The 13,958-nt window shown below is 38.0% G+C and overlaps 1 protein-coding gene across 3 annotated transcripts; it reads left to right on the top strand.

Moving 5' to 3' along the window:
• Positions 1 to 154: 154 nt before the first annotated feature.
• Positions 155 to 13,701, top strand: LOC121406764 (A-kinase anchor protein 17A-like). 3 transcript variants are annotated; one of them, XM_041597655.1, is made up of 7 exons: positions 155 to 207; positions 4,842 to 5,031; positions 5,395 to 6,035; positions 8,254 to 8,402; positions 9,844 to 10,063; positions 10,610 to 10,801; positions 11,455 to 13,701. In XM_041597655.1, the coding sequence occupies exons 2-7, from the start codon at positions 4,899 to 4,901 to the stop codon at positions 12,919 to 12,921; spliced, it is 2,802 nt and encodes a 933-aa protein (XP_041453589.1). In that variant the 5' UTR covers positions 155 to 207; positions 4,842 to 4,898; the 3' UTR covers positions 12,922 to 13,701. The 3 variants fall into 3 exon arrangements, with proteins under 3 accessions (XP_041453589.1, XP_041453588.1, XP_041453593.1); XM_041597654.1 differs by lacking the exon at positions 155 to 207 and adding an exon at positions 662 to 1,158; XM_041597659.1 differs by lacking the exon at positions 155 to 207 and adding an exon at positions 1,165 to 1,295.
• Positions 13,702 to 13,958: the final 257 nt, after the last annotated feature.

The raw sequence follows: 13,958 nt of genomic DNA, 5'->3' as shown, positions 1-13,958 counted from the left end.
ATTTTTAAATGGTAAAGATTAAACTGCTAGGCCTATATATTTATGTTTTTTTAAAAAACTAGTTAATGATTAATTTTAATATTTTATTAACATAAAACTGATATCACCTTTTTTTTTTTGCTGATATGTTTTAACTTCTGTAATCAATATATATGAAAGAGGCTAAATATGGCAGCTTTCTAGACAGGATATTTTTTTCTGTAATCGGTGAGAATAGTACCGTATATTCCAATTCCATAATTTTTCCTCCCAGAAATCAAATTTAAATCTCCTGATTCTAAATCGAATCTGCGAATTACCTTTTGGTGCCATAATAGTTGTTATTTAAAAGAGTAAACTTTTTTTCACAGCTTTAATAATCGAAGGAATTCATGCGGCGCGGGGCATGGAATGGCGAGTCCCGGACTCGCTCCGCCTCAGCTCTGCCGCGGCGGCCGCCGGGGAGCCGACAGGCCCCAAAACTAGGGCAGGCAGGTTCGCGCTGCGCGCGCTGATGCAGTTTCGCACGCGCACCGGCCAACTTCAAAGTTCAAGCAAACTTCCCCACCAGTGTATGTTCCTCAAATCAGTAGAGGCGTACGGCCAATATGGGGCTCGGGATACTCTCGCCAATATGGATTATGGGAGTCATGGGAGTGGGAGATTGTCTTTCAATTCATTTTCATTGACATTATTGGACTCTTTGGAGACTTAGGGCCTAATTGCTTTGCAAAAGCCAAAAGAATTAAAACAAACAACACCAATGGCGTACTAATTTTCCATCCAAAATTTTGTCTCACTGAGTCAGAGGTCTGTCTTCAGAAGCCCATTTGTTTTGTGTGTTGATGACAACAAAAATCTTTATCAAAACAAATATAGACGGTGGATTTTTAAAGTAGACTGAGTGTGAAAAGGGGTAATTTTTCATGAGGAATCGGCTTATCACATTTTTATTTGCCACCAAGCTAATCCTCTTGCAGCAAATGTAAACAAAGGATATTGGTCTCCCAAACAAACTGGAGATTGTCTTTGAAATTGGATTTTACAAAAGTCTCTGATATTGGATCTAATCTCTCTCATGGGAGACAGTCTCCCATATTTGCTGTGAGTGTGTGCCTCTACTGCAAATAACTTATCAAATTCTCTCAATGACATGTTATGTCTACCGAATTACTGAAGGTTGGTTGGTGTTGGAGTTGAGTTGGCGCTCTTCAATCTGGTAGATTATCTGCACCAGGTCGTTTCCGAGTTTAAGTTGCTTAATTCCCGCTTCAATGTCCTCGGCGTTAGACTAGTGTGTCCTGTCATATAGCGAGGTGCAATATAATTAAGATTATAGTTACCTCCACCATTAAATTGTGCGTGTTTGTACTTCATACTAGTATGCAAACTGTTATAAGAAGCTCGGTCAAAGCTCATTCTAGTAGTCTATAAGAATTAACATCACTAAATATAATCATCAGAACAAAAGGAAGAGAGAGAGAGAGTAATGTTGCTAGGTCTGATATTGGCTTGTTTAAATTCAGGCTTCTTTGCATAGTTCTTCTTTCTCTTTCATATTTATTACAATGTAGTGAAAAATGTTCTATTGTCTCAGGAACCTGACAATGGGAACATAAACCATTTTCATGTTGATTACATTTAAACTGATAATAATTCAATTTACATTTTCCAAGTCTTAGCTGGTGAATCATAGTCTCTTCAAACCGAATGAGACTTTGATAATTATTTGTTTCTGCCACGTTGGGTTGGATGCTAAATAAATGTCTTCCTTTAGATGAGGATACCCATTGAGCCTGCCAGATTTCTTTAGAAATCAAAGACATGTGGTTTTTCCATTCCTCTTTGGTATGGAATGTGTAATTCAACTTCATCTTTTGATGCTCGTTTTTTTGCTAAAAGGTCTGCTACTTTGTTCCCGTGAATACCGCAATGGGATGGTTTCCATTCAAAATTGACATAAATATCTGATGATTGTAAAACTTTGATTTTATACAAGATATCAACAATAAGATTGTTTTGAATTCGATTGCTTTCGAGTGCTTGAAGAGCTGACAATGAATCTGTAAAAATTACCACAGACATACCTCTGTTATCTCCTAGCCAATCAAGTACCATTACCATTGCTGTTAATTCGGCTCTCATTATACTTACAGAATTTAATCTATAGTATCTTTTAATGTCCAGTTCTGGTATATAAAAAGCAGAGCCGGTTCTCTTGTCCTCTTGTTTTGATCCATCAGTGTAGATCTGAAATATCGCGATCGACTAAAAAAAAAACCTTTTGGCTTTCAAGGAACTGAATGTAGCGTTAGATTTCAAGTTCGAATGATCTCAAGACTGGACATCATATGTTAAAATTTTTAGAATCAATCAGACACTGCTTCACTTGGCTTTGCCCTAGTCTTATGGACTGAGTGAAGGTGAGCTGCAAGCAGATCTTTAATTTGGTTGGTAACCATGGTAAATTCGGTCCAAATAAAATTTCAAAATATGGCAAAGCCAAGCATGCCAAGCCCAAGGGCCAGGACAAGCGAAGCAAGCAATGTGATTGTGAATGTCCAAATAAGAATTGAACAATGATGTCGAGATCAAGCTGAAATTTAGTCGATTCCCGATCTAGACAGCTGGCCGCAGTCTGTTTTGAGGAGTTTTTTAACATTTTTTTTCTCGTACACAGACTGCTCACAATTGTGCAGCCGCCATCATTAGGGGGTAAACAATGCAAAATCCCCCGACGGGCTCATCAATTTTTTTTCATAGAAATATATTTTAAAAAACGAACAAAATAAAGATTATTCCGTTTTGGCCTGAAATGCACCAAAACGGAAAAATTAAACTTAACCGGGCTGAAAATATTTATATCTTAATACATAGAGTAGAACTCACTGAGCAAAATGCCGAAAATTTCGTCAAAATCTAATAACAAATAATAAAGTTATTGAAGTTTAAAGTTAAGCAATATTTGGTGAAAACAGTTGTCATGAATATTCATTAGGTGGGCTGATGATGTCACATCTCCACTTTCCGTTTTCTTATGTTATTACACAAAACCATATTTTTTTCATTATTTCATACTTGTGTGAATAATATGGGTTAGGGTTATACAATGAAATAAGTTGCAGCAATAAATATCTAATACTCTAAATCAGTTGTCAATCCAATTTTTCTAGTTCTTTAAGTGGGCTGATGCGAAACTGTATCAGCACCGACCATGTTAGAATAAATCCTATTGTGGTAGCTTTGGCATAAAAAAAAGAAAGCTAAACCAGGCCAAGGTTGTGATATTTCATTGCAAGAATCTAAGATAGTACATGTATTAGTATCGATTTATAAGATTGAGGTACCGATACTTGCAAATTTTGAGATCATTGAAAAATGGATGAATGAAATGTTTTCATTCAAAGAATGGGGGGCTTTTGTAAACCAGTTATCGGTATTCAATCATGTTTTTAAGGTCAACTCAGCATTGCCTTGATATTAAATCGTGCAAGTGAGACTGCCAGAACTTAGAGGCATTCCACGTATTGAAGATGGATAATTTCAGACTTTAGATTTATTTTTAAAGTTATTAGAATCAGTTCTTTAATTATCTGGGAATTCTTTCTAAATATGTGCTAATGCAACTTGAAAAGAAATACATAGAATTTGGTATATGGTTGGGTTTTTTTTCCGGGGTTTTTTGTCTCACCTGCGAAGCAAAGTGAGACTATAGGCGCCGCTTTTCCGACGGCGGCGGCGACGGCGGCGGCGGCGGCGTCAACATCAAATCTTAACCTGAGGTTAAGTTTTTGAAATGACATCATAACTTAGAAAGTATATGGACCTAGTTCATGAAACTTGGCCATAAGGTTAATCAAGTATTACTGAACATCCTATTAGAGTTTCATGTCACATGACCAAGGTCAGAGGTCATTTAGGGTCAATGAACTTAGACCATGTTGGAGGAATCAACATCGAAATCTTAACCTGTGGTTAAGTTTTTGAAATGTCATCATAACTTAGAAAATATATGGACCTAGTTCATGAAACTTGGACATAAGGTTAATCAAGTATCACTGAACATCCTGCATGAGTTTCACGTCACATGACCAAGGTCAAAGGTCATTTAGGGTCAATGAACTTTGGCCGAATTGGAGATATCTGTTGAATTCCCATCATAACTTTGAAAATTTATGGATCTGATTCATGAAACTTGGACATAATAGTAATCAAGCATCACTGAAAATTTTGTGCAAGTTTCAGGTCTCATGATTAAGGTCAAAGGTCATTAGGGTCAATGAACTTTGGCCGAATCGGGGGTATCTGTTGAATTACCATCATAACTTTGGAAGTTTATTGGGCTAGTTCATTAAACTTGGACATTAGAGTAATCAAGTATCACTGAACATCCTGTGCACATATCAGGTCACATGACCAAGGTCAAAGGTCAATGAACTTTGGCCGAATTGGGTGTATCTGTTGAATTACCATCATAACTTTGAAAGTTTATGGATCTGATTCATGAAACTTGTACATAAGAGTAATCAAGTATCACTGAATATCCTGTTTGAGTTTCACGTCACATGATCATGGTCAAAGGTCATGTAAGGTCAATGAACTTTGGCCATGTTGGGGTTTTTTGGTGAATAACCATCATATCTCTGTAAGTTTATTGGTCTAGTTCATAAAAAGTGGACATAAGAGTAACCATGTATCACTGAACATCTTGTGCGAGTTAGAGTAGTATTCAAAGTCAGCACTGCTGCTATATTGAACCGCGTGATGCAGGTGAGACGGCCAGAGGCATTCCACTTTTCTTGTTTTGGGATGGTCTGAGAATATTTCCTTTTGAATTAATATTTTGTCTGTTTCCCTTGCAGAGGTAGTACCTCCTGGTTGGCAAAAATCATCTTAATTGCAGACATTCACACATCACCATGGCAACAGTTGGGTGTCAGCTCTGTAGCAACTCAACAGAGGCTGTTGAGTTGTATGAGAGCAAGTTCCTTTACCTGAAGCCGATTGCGAAAATCAACATCTCGGTGACCTTGCCCCAGATGAAAACACCAGGTCAGTTGAAATCACTTTCCTTTTTCAATATCTATTTTTTTCCTGATAAAACTATTGGCTGTTCACAAGTTTTTGTTTCAAGCAACTGCAGAATTTGCACAGAAAAGTATTGTAAATATAATCAATCGAATGAAAAGGTAAGAAATGTGATGGAATGATTTCTTGTTGAGTGAAGAGTTTGAATAGCAAACAATATCAAGCCCTGGCAATTGGCCATTCAATGTGAAATGTAAAAGTCTCCTCAATCTATAACGTCTAGGGTTTTCATTATTCACTGCACTCAAACCAGAAGAAAATAGAGTCACATGACAATGTGATATCATTAGAAATGTGTATTGTGTTGATATTTTTTTTTCTTCACAGGGAAGTCAATCAGCAATTGGGAGGTGATGGAAAAGCTAAAGAAGATGGCCAAACCAGACTCTTTCCTTGTCTTGCGTGTCACCAAAAGTTCACTGGACTTCCTGCGATTCGAGGCTGAGCTTGAAGCGCGCTCCATCATCAAAGTCATGATCACAAGACTCGACACAAAGAGCATCAAGCTTAGCGGGTTCACGGAGGTCATGAAAGTGCGAGCCGCCGAGGCAAAAATCCCTTTCCCAAACCGCCACGATTGGGACGTCTTCTTTCGCGATACTAAGCACATGAATGAAAACAATCCTGGGGAGAGACCGGATACAATTCACGTGGAGAATCTTCCGGTGCGATGGTTTGCCATCGACGTCGAACCGGACAAACCAAGCGAGATCGTGGTGAGGAATGTCTTTGGCACTTGTGGCGTGATCAGGAATATTGACATCCCAATGTTGGATCCATACAGACATGAGAGTCAAGTGACTGGAGGGAACTTTGGAAAGATCTCTAGTCTTGGCACCAACCTAACATTTGATGTCTATGTGCAGTTCATGGAGTACATCGGATTTGTGAAAGCAATGGACACCTTCAAAGGCATGAAACTCATGAGAATTGGACAGGATGAAAAGTCTTATACAGCTGAAATCAAGGTATGATCCTTCTCCAATAACTTGTTTGGCTCCAGGGCCCGTTGCATAAAAGTTACCATTATTCGGGTACCCGTGGTAATTTTCGGGCGGGTACCCGAAGATCATGTCGCTCGAAATATGACTGGTGGAAAAACCCCATAGGTGACGTCATCAAGCCAATGCGATGCAAGCCAATTATGAATGAAAATATAGTAAGCATGCGCATTGCGAGCCTCCCGTGCCCCACGCAGTATTCCATCGAAACAAGTCTGCAATACTCTGTCACCTCGTACCAAAATCGAAATAGAATTCCACTTTTCTATATTTCATGTGAATTATAAATGGTATTCTCAGAGGGTCTGTTTTCTCACCGATACCGCACAGATAAGCAAATTTTTATTACTTCTTGCTTTTCCGTCAAAATCTTACGAAGCAGCGTCGATATTAAATCGTGTTCGTGAGTTTGTAGAATCTATCGCTGCGTGTACAAAGTCAATTGGTTTTCGGGTTTCGGAGCGTCAAATGTGCCATTTTCTGTTTATGATGAACTGAAAATGATATCAAGAACGTGATTGGCTGGCGCCTCGTATGCTCCGAAACCCGGAAATCAATTGACTTTGTTCACGTAGCGATAGATTCTACAAACTCACAAACACGATGCAATATCGACGCTACTTCGTAAGATTTTGACGGAAAAGCAAGAAATAATAAAATTTGCTTACCTGCGTGGTATCGGTGAGAAAACAGATTCTCTGAGAATACCTTTCATAATTCACATGAAATAAAGGAAAGTGGAATTCTAGGTCGATTTTGGTACGAGGTGACAGAGTATTGCAGACTTGTTTTGACGGAATACTGCGTGGGGCTGAGGCTTGAAATGAGCATGCTTACTATATTTTCATTCATAAATTGGCTTGTGTCGCAGTGGCTGGATGACGTCACTGCGATGCAAAAGAAAAATGGCGACGATTGAACGATCTCAGTCACATCATCATCACTTGAAAAACTAGTATATTTATGGACATTTCGAGGGTAATTGGTGAGATTCAAAATGAGACTTGTGTACTTTTGTGATCATGTGTTACAATCATGTCTTACACTACGCAATACAAATCAAATGTACGTTATACTGGTGAGCAATTTTCGGGTATCGGGTATTGATTTTTCTACCCGGGTACCCGAGGCTCCCGGGCGGGACCCGGGTACCCGGGTTTTAGTCCCAGCCCTAGTGGCAACTCTACCATCCAATGATAACAACGGTTGTAGCAATGCTCATCAGCCGGCAAAATCAGGAACTCCATGAAAGTAAACATTGGGTTGCAAAGTTCCCATAATAGTAAATTTTATGCAATGGAGCCCAAAACTTTCAAATTAAGTGATAGACAATGGATTCTTATTCCATTATAAATGTAATTCCTCCTCAGCACATATATTTGAATTATCTAAAAACATTTCAGGCAGATGTACCCTAACTCCATTTCAATGTAACTTCTAAAGGGTTCCATGGCAAATAAGAAGGGTTTATTGGTTTCACAGTACACCATGTATTCTTTTGTGGGCACCTGTATGTTGATTCTGAACTGAAAAGGACCACCCAAACTTTGGGTGGTTGGGTGGTCCTTTTCAGGACCAACATACTGGTATGCCCATGAGAGATACATGATGTATCGTGAAACCACTACAAATTCTTAAATTCGGTAGTGGTTACTATTGATGCTACCATTGGATGGTACATGTAGCAAAGTTTGATACCAATACCATAATAGAATCTTTTATGCTACAGGACCAAGGAGGAGGTTGGAATATGCAGGCAGATGAGACACAATAGTTTTGAGAGCCTGACTATTGTGCTAAAACAATATGGTCCCTGACATGGTATCTTAACTGGCTCGATCCATGCCTGGGAATGTGTAATGTGTATACCTAAGAAAAGGTTAAACTTGGAAGCCAAGTGAGTTGTGACGGACCTGCCTATACATGCATATGCCTTTAAAGAAAACTCCATTGTCTTCTTTCAGTCTTTAATATGGCAAAAAAAAATTACATAACTTTGACATTCACAAGAATGAAACAGTATTCCATGTTGATCATGTGTATTCATGTTTTGATAACATTGTTTCATTTGTTGATAGTTTTGGAGAGGTTGTCATCTTGAAAAGAAAAGCTGTTTGCTTCAACAATCATGTCTGCTTGTAATTCGGGCTATATGTAATGCAATGAATTATTTCTTTTTTGAAAGGTGGACTTTGATAAGACAAGACATCTCAGTGCAAAATCAATAAAGAAGAGAGAGAAGGAACGACAGAAGTTGATAGAATTGATTAGGAAGAGGGAAGAGCAAAAAAGATTGGAGAAAGAAGAGGAAGAGAGAAAGAAAGAGGAAGAAAGGTAAGTACTCAAGATTTACCTATTACTATATACATGTACGTCAAATGTTTATTCATCTATGTTGAAAGGAAAAAATAGAAAACATAAAATAAATAGATGTATTATTTGCCTATTATCCATATGTTACATGTTGTATTTTAGTGAGCCTTTTTTTTTAGTTTTCATAATAATTTTTTAAAGATTATTTTGGAGGGGGTGTGGGCAAGAAACTTGTAATCATTTAAAGAACAAATCCACTCTAACAAAAAGTTGGTTTTAATAGAAAGAGAACTATCCAACTAGCTAACACTGAAAATTTTATCAAAATCGGATGTACAATAAAAAAGTTATGACATTTTAAATTTTTGTTTAATTTCACAAAATAGTAAAATGCACATCCTGGTCGGTACACAAATTAGGAGACTGATGATGTCTTCCACTCACTATTTCTTTTGTATCTTATTATATGAAATATTCTAATTTTCTCCTCCTTGCCAAGTGAAACAACAATTAATTCCTCCCTGAACATGTGGAATAAGCATTATTTAATACTATATGGTTCAGTCAAGTTGGTCCTTATTGTAAGATCTATAAAAAATGGAATATTGTATAATTCAAACATTAAAAACAAAAGAAATAGTGAGTGAGGGCATGGGTGGAAATCCCAGGGGGGACATGTTCCCCCTGTCCCCCGTACTATTTTGTGCCTTTGGTGATGCTAAGAAATATGTCATTAAAAATTGGAATAAAACGTGCATTTTGGGACGAGATGACCTTTTTTTTTGTGCTTGTCAAATATATTTTCGTCGTAATGACCATAAGTTTAGGTAATAGCCTTTTTTTTTTTTGCTTGTCAAATTTTCCAGATCTTTGTCCCCGCTACCTTTTGGGAGAGATTTCCGCCCCTGAGTGAGGGACATCATTGACCGTGTCATTTGCATGTCACTGAGTTGTGCGTATCACTGTTTTGTGAAAAATAATCAGAACTTTAAAATGTCATAACTTTCTTAGTTTACAACCGATTTTGATGAAATTTTCAGCATTATGCTAGTTTGATAGTTCTCTATTTACTCACATAAACATTTTTTCTGGGGTGGACATGGTTCTATTTTAGGTTGATCAGAGGAAATCGGTGTTATCAGGATACAGGCACAGTCTACTGCTTGACTGTGTCAAACTACAGCAGAGGAACTAAAGTGTATTAAAATTTCTATCTCTGAAAGGCGTGTTCACATGTTAGTCATGTATCTCGACGCGGGATCAGTATTTTGTTGTAGAATTTGAACTTTTTGCAGTTCCTTGTGTCAAATTATGGCAGAGTAGGCTTCAAATTTTAGACCTTAATGACTGGCATCACATTAACTTTAAAAAATGGATAACGAACAATCACTTATTTGTTCTGTTGTATTAGATCAGTTTGAGAACACTTTACAAAAAAATAATTATCCGCCCATGCATTCAGGAAAAAAAAAGAAGAGGAGATCAGACTGAAGCAATTGCAAAAGCAGATGAAAACACAGCTGAGGAAGAAGCGACAGACAGAACGAGAGGAGAGACGGAGACAGAAGAGAGAGGAAAGGAGATTGCAGAGAAAGATAATGATGGAGGAAAGGAAGCTTGTCTTGGCTCAGAGGAAACTAGAATCCATACGTCTTCTGACAGTGCTCCTAGAGAAAGTTCAGGTATGTGCTTCACAGAGATGTCCAGGTGCCGACTGTTTCTTTTTGGCATATTTGTCCCTTTTTTTCTATAAATTATCTGTACTTCTTTTGCATATTTTCTTCCTTTTTAGTAACATCAATTTTTGTGTTGAGTGCAAAAGACTCTGAAAAAAGACTCGCATTCAAGTTGATATTATTTTGCACAAATTCATTAATTCACAGCAGACCAACTTTGTAGATTCATTATAAAATACAGGTGTCCTTCAAATCACTTTGAATTTAGACATTCTCTTCCACAATCAAACTATAAAGCGTTAGGGGGTATTTAAAAAACATTTAAGTGCAATTTTATTTAAGTTGTGCTTAAATGTTGACAGACACATAGAACATTTGTATGTAATGCGCAATCTCATTGATTAATGTGCAGTAGCGAGCGCCTTTTTTATATCTAACCAATGCAGTGTATACCATATGCAACTGGATAGTCACACTTGACACCCCAGAACAATTTGAAGTTTATCATTTCAATTCATATTGTTATCTCTTTGTATGTACATGTACATGTAGGCACTGAGGCAGGAAGAAGAGGTAGCGCAGAAGCTGTATGAACTCGAGAAGGCTCGACAGGAGCAGTTACAGAGAGAAAAAGAGCAGAAAGAAGCGGAGGAGCGAAAGAAAAAGAGGGCAGAAGCACGGAAGGAAAAGCAACTCAGACACAAGGAAAAGAAACTCCGATCTAAGATTATCAACGCTTTGAAGGTGAGAAATAAACTCTTATGTCACTGATTATGCCGTGATTTGCCATCAAAAATTAATTTTGACCTAAATATCTGTTTTGAAAGAAGAGATTCTCAGCATTATGATACATAACACTATTATTGGATGAACCTAGCCCTCATTACAAAGAAAAGAACATTTCCTAAAAATGGAATGCTACTTTAAAGAAATAAGGGGTTATCAAAAACTTATAAGTGTATTGAGCCCACTTTCTCTCGTACTATTGTGCAAAGGTGACAAAAATAGGGTGAGACCTTATAAAGATTTCCTAGAAGGGAACCTCACACTCACTCTAAAGTTGTCACATTAATTAAGCACATCCTGTTCATAAGAAATATTTTGAAAGATCTAAACCATTTTATATATGGGGCTTAAAAATAAAGGAAATACATAGGTTTCAGGAAAATAGAAAAAGAAAAAGAAGAAAAAAGTTATCAAATTTAGGGGGGACAAGCTTCCACTGCCTGCACACAGTCCATACCTCGTCATGTATACAATCAAATAGTAAGTCGATTTTTTTTTCAACTGCTAAGCTTCATGTTACAGGATCATGATTTTTTTGCGTAAATTTATGCTTTATAGTTGGTGAATGCTAAAAGTATTTTTATTGTTTTGCCTTATTTCCATGGATACAGACCAAAGAAGAAAAAGCTCAAGAGGAAAAACGTGAAAAACTCAGGAAGCAACTGACCAAAACAAGACTGAAGTCCAGCGTCGTTACGGCATCTTCGTCGAGTCACCGCCCTACCACGCCCGAACAGCCATACACCATCCAAACACAGATGATATCACCAGAGGCTTTGCAAAGGCTTGAGGAGTATCATCACAGTTTGGCCATCTACCAGAGGCAGCTGGCAGCGTACCATCGGAATATGGCAAATCACTCGTACTACCAGAACAGAAACCAGCAAAGACGGTTTGGGAGCTTCCGCTCACCGTATGGAACATTCACACTGAAAAAGAGACAGTATCAGAATTGGAAAGATAGGGAACATTCGCACCGGGGAAGGGACCGTTACAGGTCCAGGTCAAGATCTAGAAGTAGGAATAGAACAAGAAGTAGGTCTAGATCTAGATACAGGACTAGATCTAGGTCAAGGACAAGATCACGATCTCGATCTAGGACTAGATCACGGACAAGGTCAAGAACAAGATCTAGATCAAGAGAAAGGTCTGAGCCAAGGTCTAGCTCCAGAAAATGGAAGAGGGAAAGGTATAGGACTAGATCTAGATCTAGCAGCAGATCTAGATCAAGAGAAAGGTCAAGATCTAAGACACGTGAAAGATCAAGGTCAGAATCTGAGGAAAAATCTCATTCAAGATCTCAGAGTCGGGACCAAGACAAAGCCAGAAGTAGGTCCCAAGACAAGTCTATATCTAAAGCTAAGAAGAAATCTAAGTCAAAAAAGAAATCAAAGTCAAAGCATAGGTCAAGGACCAGGGACAGGTCCAAGTCTGGAGATACAAAGAGATCCAAGTCAAAAGAAAAGTCCAGATCAAGAGATTGCTCTAGGAGCAGATCTGGACATAGGTCAGAGTCTAGGGAGAGATCAAGAGATGATTCCAGAGCTTCTGAACCCCTATTGGACAGTGCAGTTGACAGTGTACATGTATCACCCAGTAGGTCTAAATCTGGAGAAAGAGACAATGAAGACAAACAACATGTAGATGCGTCTCCGAGTATGTCCCAAGCCAAGGAGACACTCACCTCAGGGAATATTATGGGAGATGTTCAGTCCCAAAAGGATGATGACGAGAGTGTTGCATCTGGTGGTTGTAGCTCAGAGGAAGCGAACCCTGTGTCTGTAGCTTCTGCAACTCGCGATCAGGATGATTTGGCTTCAGAAAATTTAGAGTCTGCTGAAAGGGTTTTCCTGTCACCAAATCATGGTGATGAATCAAATGAGGTATCGACTCTAAGATCTAGGAAAGAAGATATAGTTGAATCGGTGAACGTGTCAGAGGCCTCTATACCAGAAGGTGATGACGAAGATGAATTCTCTGTTGTGTCTGAGTCGGAGGACAGAATCGGGTCTGGAAATGCATCAAGGGCTTCCACTCCGCAAAATGAAGACGAAGTCAATGCTAATTGGGCTTTTTGATAATCCTGGGGGAGTGGATTGCTGGGCCACGTTATCACCGTAGGTGCTGCAGGAAAATTACCATGGATTGCAACTTAATAGCTTATGTCATAAAACCAATCATAAATCTTGAAATTGATTGTCTACGTGCAGTTGAGTGTCGGTCTCTAGATCTGACGGTGGTAGGGGGCGTAGGCTTTTTGTTTTATTCTGTGCACAGTCTGAAATACATCTTTTCACCTTTTTTTCTAGGGAGGATGTTGGTTGTATGTATGTACATGTATGTGCTACAAGTATTATGTATTTGATCAAACCTCATTTCAATGTTCATTACACAAGAATAACTACAATGTGCAAAACATATTTGATGTGAAAATAAGGCTTTGATCTTCCAAGAAAGAAGATCCAGTTGGTTTATTTCTTTTTCAAGTTTTCTTTATCCTACAGTTTGAGGGCTTTCATGCAAAAGTAACACCTAATTTTGTAGGTGTTTAGTTGAACCCTCTGCCAATTTTTATTCAACAGGGATAACTATATGCAATCTACTGTGCATGGCATGTTTTGTGCAGGGCATTTTTTGTGAAGATGAAACATACAAAGTAGATACAATTATTTTTTAATGTTTTTTCCCCAGTTTCTCTGTCCTAAGATATAGGCTTGTTATTAAAAAATGTAGGTATTTCTTACACCATTGACATTTTTGATTGATTAAACATGGACATCTATTGCAATGTATCACCACATAAGTGAAGACAACCTCTCAAATGTGAAGCAAAAAAGTTATGGGTGGGTTCCAATTTTTTTTGTTGAAAAATGCATATTTGTCAAGTTTGATTTGAGAAATTGAGACAAGTTCCCTGAATAGTTTGTCTGGTTTTGACTGTTGTCCTTCACAAATTTTATGTGATGAGTCTGTCAACATTGTTTAGTGCATTAAGCAATTGATCTGTCTTAAAATGTACCTTGGGGCCGGTAACACAAAGCTATAGCAATCATTATAGAACATTTTATGATTGATTGCATTGACTAAATGTACAATTAATAGTGAAAATCAAAGC

Source organism: Lytechinus variegatus, chromosome 1 (assembly GCF_018143015.1).
Source record: "Lytechinus variegatus isolate NC3 chromosome 1, Lvar_3.0, whole genome shotgun sequence".
Lineage (NCBI taxonomy): Eukaryota > Metazoa > Echinodermata > Echinoidea > Temnopleuroida > Toxopneustidae > Lytechinus > Lytechinus variegatus.
The sequence above is the reverse complement of the archived record's forward strand: the minus strand, read 5'-3'. Positions and strand labels throughout refer to the sequence as shown.

Coding starts and splice junctions, on each gene's coding strand:
- LOC121406764 (XM_041597655.1), top strand. CDS start 4,899: ATGGCAACAGTTGGGTGTCAGCTCTGTAGCAACTCAACAGAGGCTGTT. Junction 6,036..8,253: donor CTTATACAGCTGAAATCAAG/GTATGATCCTTC, acceptor CTTTTTTGAAAG/GTGGACTTTGATAAGACAAG. Junction 10,802..11,454: donor AGATTATCAACGCTTTGAAG/GTGAGAAATAAA, acceptor CCATGGATACAG/ACCAAAGAAGAAAAAGCTCA.